The 10,000-nt window shown below is 50.7% G+C and overlaps 1 protein-coding gene across 3 annotated transcripts in view; it reads right to left on the reverse strand.

Moving 5' to 3' along the window:
• The window catches only part of LOC143275352 (diacylglycerol kinase delta-like), a 314,465-nt gene that overhangs the window by 237,033 nt on the left and 67,432 nt on the right, over positions 1–10,000 (reverse strand). For all 3 annotated transcript variants that reach the window (XM_076579394.1, XM_076579393.1, XM_076579395.1), the window contains exon 2: positions 3,253–3,300. In XM_076579394.1, the coding sequence (XP_076435509.1) occupies positions 3,253–3,300 (48 nt within the window). The remainder of the gene's footprint in view (positions 1–3,252; positions 3,301–10,000) is intronic.

Below are 10,000 nucleotides of genomic sequence, written 5' to 3' on the forward strand. Positions count from 1 at the left end.
CACCCATTCACTGCTGGAAGTTCCATGATTAACTCACTCAGTACGGCCAGCCCTCTCTTCTCCTCTACACAGACCCCTCGGATGTCCAGTGGGTGTCTCAATGACCCAGCCTTTAGCTTCTGTCGTCAGAATTGTGGTACTCTTTGTCAACATTCACCTCTTCAGTATAAGAGCCTTCCGCCTGCAATATTTTGATGGTGGTAATTGGGGTGAAACGCTGTTAACGTCATCTCTTTCGCCGTTCGTATGGAGAGAGTTAAGTTCTTAGTTATCAGTGTCAGAGTGCGCAGACTGATCCATATATATATATATATTTCTTTTTATCACAAGAGATTTCCCTGTGTGAAATTCGGGACGCTCTCCCCAGGGACAGTGCATCGCTACACTACAGCGCCACCCATTTTTTTGGTGTTTTTGCCTGCGCGCAGTTTTATTTGTTTTTCCTATCGAAGTGGATTTTTCTAACAGAATTTTGCCAGGAACAACCCTTTTGCTGCCGTGGGTTCTTTTACGTGCGCTAAGTGCATGCTGCACACGGGACCTCGGTTTATCGTCTCGAGAATCCGAATAACTAGCATCCAGACTACCACTCAAGGTCTAGTGGAGGGGGAGAAAATATCGGCGGCTGAGCCATGATTCAAACCAGGGCGCTCACATTCTCTGGCTTCTTAGGCGGATGCATTACCTCTAGGCCATCACTCCACTGCAATACAGTGCAATACAACAAAATAACGCAACACAATAATAAAGTGAAATATGATAATGCAACGCAATACAATAACACACTGTAATACAATATGGCAATGAAATACAATGGCACAATGCAATACAATAACACAATGCCACACAACAACACAATGCCACACAACACAATGCCACACAACAACACAATGCCACACAATGATACAATGAAATACAATAATACAATGCCACACAACAACACAATGCCACACAACAACACAATGCCACACAACAACACAATGCCACACAATAACACAATGCCACACAATAATACAATGAAATACAATAACACAATGCCACACAACAACACAATGCCACACAACAACACAATGCCACACAACAACAAAATGCCACACAACAACACAATGCCACACAACAATACAATGCCACACAATGATACAATGCCACACAACAACACAATGCCACACAACAATACAATGCCACACAATGATACAATGCCACACAACAACACAATGCCACACAATAATACAATGAAATACAATAATACAATGCCACACAACAACACAATGCCACAATGCCACACAACAACACAATGCCACACAACAACACAATGCCACAATGCCACACAACAACACAATGCCACAATGCCACACAACAACACAATGCCACACAACAACACAATGCCACAATGCCACACAACAACACAATGCCACACAACAACACAATGCCACACAACAACACAATGCCACACAACAACACAATGCCACACAACAACACAATGCCACACAACAACACAATGCCACACAATAATACAATGCCACACAACAACACAATGCCACACAACAACACAATGCCACACAATAATACAATGAAATACAATAACACAATGCCACACAACAACACAATGCCACACAACAACACAATGCCACACAACAACACAATGCCACACAACAACACAATGCCACACAACAACACAATGCCACACAACAACACAATGCCACACAACAACACAATGCCACACAACAACACAATGCCACACAACAACACAATGCCACACAACAACACAATGCCACACAACAACACAATGCCACACAACAACACAATGCCACACAACAACACAATGCCACACAACAACACAATGCCACAATGCCACACAACAACACAATGCCACACAATAATACAATGAAATACAATAACACAATGCCACACAACAACACAATGCCATACAATGATACAATGAAATACAATAACACAATGCCATACAATAATACAGTGCAATGCAATAACACAATACAACAACACAATGCCACACAATAATACAATGCAATACAATAACAATACAATGATACAATGAAATACAATAACACAATGCCATACAATAATACAGTGCAATGCAATAACACAATACAATACAATACAATAACACAATGCCATGCAATAATACTGCGCAATACAATAACACAATACAACACAATGATACAATGCAATACAACAACACAATGGCATACAATAACAACAATACAATAACACAATACAATAACACAATGCCATGCAATAATACAGTGCAATACAATAACACAATACAACACAATGATACAATGCAATACAACAACACAATGGCATACAATAATACAGTGCAATAACACAATATAACAACACAATGCCATGCAATAATACAGTGCAATACAATAACACAATACAACACAATGATACAATGCAATACAACAACACAATGGCATACAATAACACAGTGCAATACAATAATACAAAGCATCAATTCACGTGGAGCAAGCCAAAATGAACGGGGGCCCAACAGACCAAGGGAAACAACAACAGCACAACTACAGCAGCGCATTGCTTCCCCTTAACTAGTTCGCCGCTCACGCGATCGCTCTTCTCGCACTGTGTTAAAAAAAACTGGGACGTGCTCGACCGCTTGCACAAACCAGCACACGACTCTCTCTCTCTCTCTCTCTCTCTCTCAATCTCTCTCTCACCACACACACACCACACACATTCTCACACATACGCTCAACCATGGTCATAAACACACACACACACGCACGCGCACACATACACACACATACAATCATAGTCATAAACACACACACACACACACACACACACACACACACACACACACACACACGCACGCACGCACACACGCACACACACACACACACACACACACACATACGCCCAACCATAAACACGCACACACACATTCATAGACATAAACACAAACACAAACACACACACACACCATAGTCATAAACACGCACACATAAACACACACAGACACGTACACGCACACACACACACACTCAATCATAGTCATAAACACACACACACACACACACACACACACACACACACCGAGAGAGAGAGGGAGGGCGATAGAGACGGAGAAAGAGAGAGAAAGAGAGAGAGGGAGACAGACAGACAGACAGAGACTGAGACAGATACAGAGAGACAGAGATACACAACAGGTGACAAAAAAAAAAAAAAAAAAAAAAAAAACCACAGAAGTGTGTTCTCCAAAGTGGGTACCTGAAGTGAGCTGGCATGTTTCATCAGAAACCCCTCTCTGAGGCACACCTGAAACAGACAGCAGTGAATACACTTATTTTACTTGGGCTTTTTACGTATATGTATGTATGATTGATAGTCAGTCGTGTCCAACTATGACCATCAAAATAGTAGAGGAGGCAACTGCTGTCCCGAACGATCTGGTCTAGAATCTGATTGTAGTGGAGAGTATCTTGCCCAAATTAATTACACAACCCCCACTCTCTCGGCCATGGGTTTGTTTTTTTTTAGGACAGTCAGCTTTGGGATGGTTCCTTCACAAAAGACTAAGCTGTCAATGACTTCCCGCTGCGATGGAGAAACCATTGATAATATATATCTCACTTTGCTGTTGGACTAACTGTAAGCTTATGTCAGTCTGTGATAAAAAGCTGAGCGTATAAAAAAAAACAACTATGACCCTCTTTACAGCTACCCCGCCATGCAGGTAGGATTACTCCCGTTTTCGGGGGAGTGTGCGTGTTGGATATATGCCATGTTTTGATACCCTACTGAACATGGGCTCTTCTACGTAACTGCTTAATCTTCTGCATGCCATGTACGCATTAAGGGGGTTGGGGGGCTGGGGGAGGGGAGAGGGGGTGAGGGGGGGGGGGGGGAGGGGGGGGGGTGCGGGTTCAGGGACTAGCAGGTCTGCAAATCTGTTGACCTGCAACTGCAGTGGCAGATTGACAGAAAGGTCGCCGTCCTCCAGTCCTTAACCCAGTGCTACCTACACACGTACCTCCAACGTCTGTGATTATGTGAAAAAAAGTTTTATAACTTACAAACGCGCCAAGTATGCAACAGCCTCTTTAAGTATGTGATAATGTTATATAAAAAAAAATATATAAAAAAAAGTCTACAACTCCCCCCCCCCCCCCCCCCAAAAAAAAAAAAAAAGCGCCAAGTGCATGAACAAAAAAAACACCAGCCTCTAAAAAGTATGTGATAATGTGAAAAGAGTTCAGAACAACTGGAACAAGCCCGACCCCACCGACCAACTGTGGTGATAAACGGCAAGGGATTGTGATAAGTGGCTTTATCAAACAACAGGGCTATCGGTACCGTGCTGCATCCAGGGGTCTTTTCGTGGGTTGTGTCATTGTCAGCTTGTGCGATTATCGCTTTAACGGTCGGGTTGGGTGGGGTGGGGTGGGGTGGGGCGGGCCTGGTTTGTCTGTGAGACTTGTCAATTATTGGTTGCATGTGCGTTGTGTGTGTGTGTGTGTGTGTGTGTGTGTGTGTGTGTGTGCGTGTGTGTGTGTGTGTGGGGGGGGGGGGGTGCCGAGTATGATGTGTGTGTGTGGGGGTATGGGGGGGGGGGGACGGGAGGTGGAGCGGCGATAATTGCGTAATAACGAACAGCAACCATACTCACGACAACATCACACACACACACACACACACACACACACACACACACACACACGATACTCGGGTTTCATAAAGCCTACTGTCAGTCACATGCACACGCGCGTGCAAGCATACGTAAGTAAGAGGGGAGGGACTTGGAGGGTGAGGGGTTGGGGGGGGGGGGGGGTGCAAAGAAAGGGGAAAAGAAAAGAAGGACAGACAGACAGACAGGCAGGCAAAGAGAAATGGAGGGAGAAAGAGAAAAGGATGAGAGTGACAGAGATAGACAGACAGACGGACACATCGACAGACAGACAGACAGGCAGGCAAACACACCAACAGACCGACCTACCGTCAACCATACAGACAGTCAGAAAGACAGACAGACAGAAATACGCAGGAGAGAGATAGACAGAGACAGGAGGAAATGGACAAACAGAGAGCGAATAACACACACACACACACACACTGAAAGACAGACAGACCGTCACCCAGACAGACCGACTGACTGACAGACAGACAGAAAGACACGGACAGACAGACAGACAGACAGACAGACAGGAAGAGGAGAAGGACAAAGATACGACAAATCAGCGTTGACAAGAGTTGTCGCAGTTAGACCCCGACTGTCTCACAGACAGCCATTTATCTCTCGCTGTCTCTCCACTCCCCCCCCCCCCCGCCCCCCCACGACTCCCACACTTCCCTGTATGCTCTCCGTGTGTGTGTGTGTGTGTGTGTGTGTGTGTGTGTGTGTGTGTGTGTACGCGCGCGCGCGCAACAGTCCACACTCGGTCTAATAAATTTCAGCACGCATTCAAACAAAAAGTTCTGAATCAGTATGAACAGAATCAAATATCTCATTTCATCAGATTTTCTTTTGTCAAGTCATCATTACCATTTAGGATCATTTTTGATTTAACTGTTCCAAACGTAGCAGTAGTTTTGTTGTTGTTTTGTTGTTTTGCAGTTGTTTTTGTTGTTGTTTGTTTTGGGCTTTTTTTTGTTTTTTACTATAAGAAGCTCGGGTGAGCTGAAAAAATATTTAACACAATACAATAGCAGTCAACAATAGTTAATTCTGCCTTTCGAAAGAAAAGAAAAACCACCACCACCACCACCATCATTATCCTTATTATAATCATCATCATCATTATTACTATAATTATTTTTATTGTTATTGTTGTTGTTATTGTTACTGTTGTTGTTTGTATGACGACGACGACGACGAGACAGCAACAACAACAACAACGACGACGACGACAACAACAACAGGCAAAGAAATACTCAGCAAAACCGTCTGTCCTTCAAAGGTGATTTAAACACAACACAACCAAAAGCGAAATCAACACCCCCACCCCACCCCCCACCCCCCGCTCCCCCCCGTCTCTCTCTCTCTCGCACACACACACACACTTCTTTCTTCTTCTTTTTTTTCTCTCTTTTCTTTCTTTTTTAAAGCCCCGTAATGACTCAGTGAGGGTGTGGACACATCTATTTTGCTGAACGTGACGGAGACCCGACGAAGATTTGGAAGAACTGCCAGACTGACTGACTGACGGCTTTCGCAGATAATCGCCAGACGAGGGGGAAAAAAAAAAAAAACAAGAGAGACGAAGAAAAGGGGTGTGTGTGTGGGGGGGGGGAGGTGGTGTGTGTGTGTGTGTGTGTGTGTGTGTGTGTGTGTGCGGGAGGTGGGAGGGGACTGAGGAGACAGGGGAGAGGTAGAGAGGAAGGAGGATTTGCTTGGGGGATTTTGGGGGGGGGGGGGAAGAGAAGGGTTGGGGGGGGGGGGTAGGGAGGGCGGGGGGGGGGGTAGGAGGCAGAAAGAAATGCAGGGCTAAGGGAGTTGGTGTGGTAGAGCGGGTGGTGGGGTGGTGGTGGTGGTGGTGGTGAGGAAGAGTTGGTGGGAGTGCGAGGTGGGTGGGTTGGGGGCGAGTGGGGGGGCGGGGGGCGGGGGCTGTTGAGGAGGCGTGGGGGGGGCGGGGGTCAGACAGAAATACAGAGGGATTATCTGGGTGGGGGAGGAGGGGGAGAGTTGATGTGGGGGATGGAGGAAGGGATGGGGGGTGTCAGACAGAAATACAGAGGGATTAGTTGGTGAGGGGTGGGGGGGGGGAGGGAGGAATTGATGTGGGGGATGGAGGAAGGGATGGGGGGTGTCAGACAGAAATACAGAGGGATTAGTTGGTGAGGGGTGGGGGGGGGGGGGAGGGAGGAATTGATGTGGGGGATGGAGGAAGGGATGGGGGGTGTCAGACAGAAATACAGAGGGATTAGTTGGTGAGGGGTGGGGGGGGGGGGAGGGAGGAATTGATGTGGGGGATGGAGGAAGGGGATGGGGGGGGGGATCAGACAGAAATACAGAGGGGTTAGTTGGTGAGGGCGGGGGGGGGGGGGATGGAGGAATTGATGTGGGGGATGGAGGAAGGGATGGGGGGGGGGATCAGACAGAAATACAGAGGGGTTAGTTGGTGAGGGCGGGGGGGGGGGGGGGAGGGAGGAATTGATGTGGGGGATGGAGGAAGGGGATGGGGGGGGGGATCAGACAGAAATACAGAGGGGTTAGTTGGTGAGGGCGGGGGGGGGGGGAGGGAGGAATTGATGTGGGGGATGGAGGAAGGGATGGGGGGTGTCAGACAGAAATACAGAGGGGTTAGTTGGTGAGGGGGGGGGGGGAGGGAGGAATTGATGTGGGGGATGGAGGAAGGGGTGGGGGGTGTCAAACAGAAATACAGAGGGGTTGGTTGGTGAGGGGTGGGGGGAGGGAGGAATTGATGTGGGGGATGGAGGAAGGGGAGGGGGGGATCAGACAGAAATACAGAGGGGTTTGTTGGTGAGGGGTGGGGGGAGGGAGGAATTGATGTGGGGGATGGAGGAGGGGATGGGGGGGGTGTCAGACAGAAATACAGAGGGGTTAGTTGGTGAGGGGTGGGGGGGGGGGAGGGAGGAATTGATGTGGGGGATGGAGGAAGGGGTGGGGGGTGTCAGACAGAAATACAGAGGGGTTAGTTGGTGAGGGCGGGGGGGGGGGGGGGGATGGAGGAATTGATGTGGGGGATGGAGGAGGGGGTGGGGGGGGTGTCAGACAGAAATACAGAGGGGTCGGTTGGTGAGGGGTGGGGGGATGGAGGAATTGATGTGGGGGATGGAGGAGGGGGTGGGGGGGGGTGTCAGACAGAAATACAGAGGGGTTAGTTGGTGAGGGGTGGGGGGGGGAGGGAGGAATTGATGTGGGGGATGGAGGAAGGGATGGGGGGTGTCAGACAGAAATACAGAGGGGTTAGTTGGTGAGGGGTGGGGGGGGGGAGGGAGGAATTGATGTGGGGGATGGAGGAAGGGGATGGGGGGTGTCAGACAGAAATACAGAGGGGTAGTTGGTGAGGGGTGGGGGGGGGAGGGAGGAATTGATGTGGGGGATGGAGGAAGGGGATGGGGGGTGTCAGACAGAAATACAGAGGGGTTAGTTGGTGAGGGGTGGGGGGGGGGAGGGAGGAATTGATGTGGGGGATGGAAGAAGGGATGGGTGGGGGGGTGTCAGACAGAAATACAGAGGGGTTAGTTGGTGAGGGGTGGGGGGGGGGGGAGGAATTGATGTGGGGGATGGAAGAAGGGATGGGTGGGGGGGTGTCAGACAGAAATACAGAGGGGTTAGTTGGTGAGGGGTGGGGAGGGGGGGAGGGAGGAATTGATGTGGGGGATGGAGGAAGGGGTGGGGGGTGTCAGACAGAAATACAGAGGGGTTGGTTGGTGAGTGCGGGGGGGAGGGAGGAATTGATGTGGGGGATGGAGGAAGGGGAGGGGGGGGGTGTCAGACAGAAATACAGAGGGGTTGGTTGGTGAGGGGTGGGGGGGGGAGGGAGGGAGGAATTGATGTGGGGGATGGAGGAAGGGATGGGGGGCTGTCAGACAGAAATACAGAAGGGTCGGTTGGTGAGGGGTGGGGGGGGGGAGGGAGGAATTGATGTGGGGGATGGAGGAAGGGATGGGGGGCTGTCAGACAGAAATACAGAAGGGTCGGTTGGTGAGGGGTGGGGGGGGGGAGGGAGGAATTGATGTGGGGGATGGAGGAAGGGGAGGGGGGGGGGATCAGACAGAAATACAGAGGGGTTAGTTGGTGAGGGGTGGGGGGGGGAGGGAGGAATTGATGTGGGGGATGGAGGAAGGGGAGGGGGGGGGGATCAGACAGAAATACAGAGGGGTTAGTTGGTGAGGGGTGGGGGGGAGGGGGGAGTTGATGTGGGGGATGGAGGAGGGGGGGATCAGACAAAAGTACAGAGGGGTTGGTTGGTGAGGGCGGGGGGGGGGGGGAGGGAGGAATTGATGTGGGGGATGGAGGAAGGGGAGGGGGGGTGTCAGACAGAAATACACAGGGGTTGGTTGGTGAGGGGTGGGGGGAGGGAGGAATTGATGTGGGGGATGGAGGAAGGGATGGGGGGGGGGGGGTCAGACAGAAATACAGAGGGATTAGTTGGTGAGGGGTGGGGGGGGAGGGGGGAGTTGATGTGGGGGATGGAGGAAGGGGAGGGAGGGATCAGACAAAAGTACAGAGGGGTTGGTTGGTGAGGGCGGGGGGGGGGGGGAGGGAGGAATTGATGTGGGGGGTGGAGGAAGGGATGGGGGGGGGGGGGTGTCAGACAGAAATACAGGATTAGTTGGTGAGGGGTGGGGGGAGGGAGGAATTGATGTGGGGGATGGAGGAGGGGGGGGGGGATCAGACAGAAATACAGAGGGGTTGGTTGGTGAGGGGTGGGGGGAGGGAGGAATTGATGTGGGGATGGAGGAAGGGGAGGGGGGGGGGATCAGACAGAAATACAGAGGGGTTAGTTGGTGAGGGGTGGGGGGGAGGGAGGAATTGATGTGGGGGATGGAGGAGGGGGGATGAGACAGAAATACAGAGGGGTTAGTTGGTGAGGGCGGGGGGGAGGGTGGAGTTGATGTGGGGGATGGAGGGGGGAATCAGAAATACCGAGGGGGGAGGGGTTGGAATGGAGGAGTTGATGTGGGGAATGGAGGAGAGGGGGGGGGTCAGACAGAAATACAGAAAGGGGGGGGGGGTGGAATGGTGGGGTGAGAGGGGGTAGGAAAGGACGGAGGGGTGGGGGTGGGGGTTCAGACAGAAATTATACAGGAGAGGGGGGGGAGGTAGTTGGTGTGTGGGGGTGGTGGAAGGTGAAGAGGATTAGACAGACATACAGAGTTGGGGGGGGGGGGGGAGTCGGTGAGTGTGTGTGGGAGGACGGAGGGGGAACTGAGGGGTGTTGGGGGGGGGGGGGGGTGCAGAAATGCAGAGGAAGGAGTTGGTGTGTGGGGGGGTGAATGTGAGGGGGGTCAGATAGAAATACAGAGGGGGGGGGGAGTTGGTGAGTGTGTG

Source organism: Babylonia areolata, chromosome 30, assembly GCF_041734735.1.
Source record: "Babylonia areolata isolate BAREFJ2019XMU chromosome 30, ASM4173473v1, whole genome shotgun sequence".
Taxonomy (NCBI): Eukaryota; Metazoa; Mollusca; class Gastropoda; order Neogastropoda; family Buccinidae; genus Babylonia; species Babylonia areolata.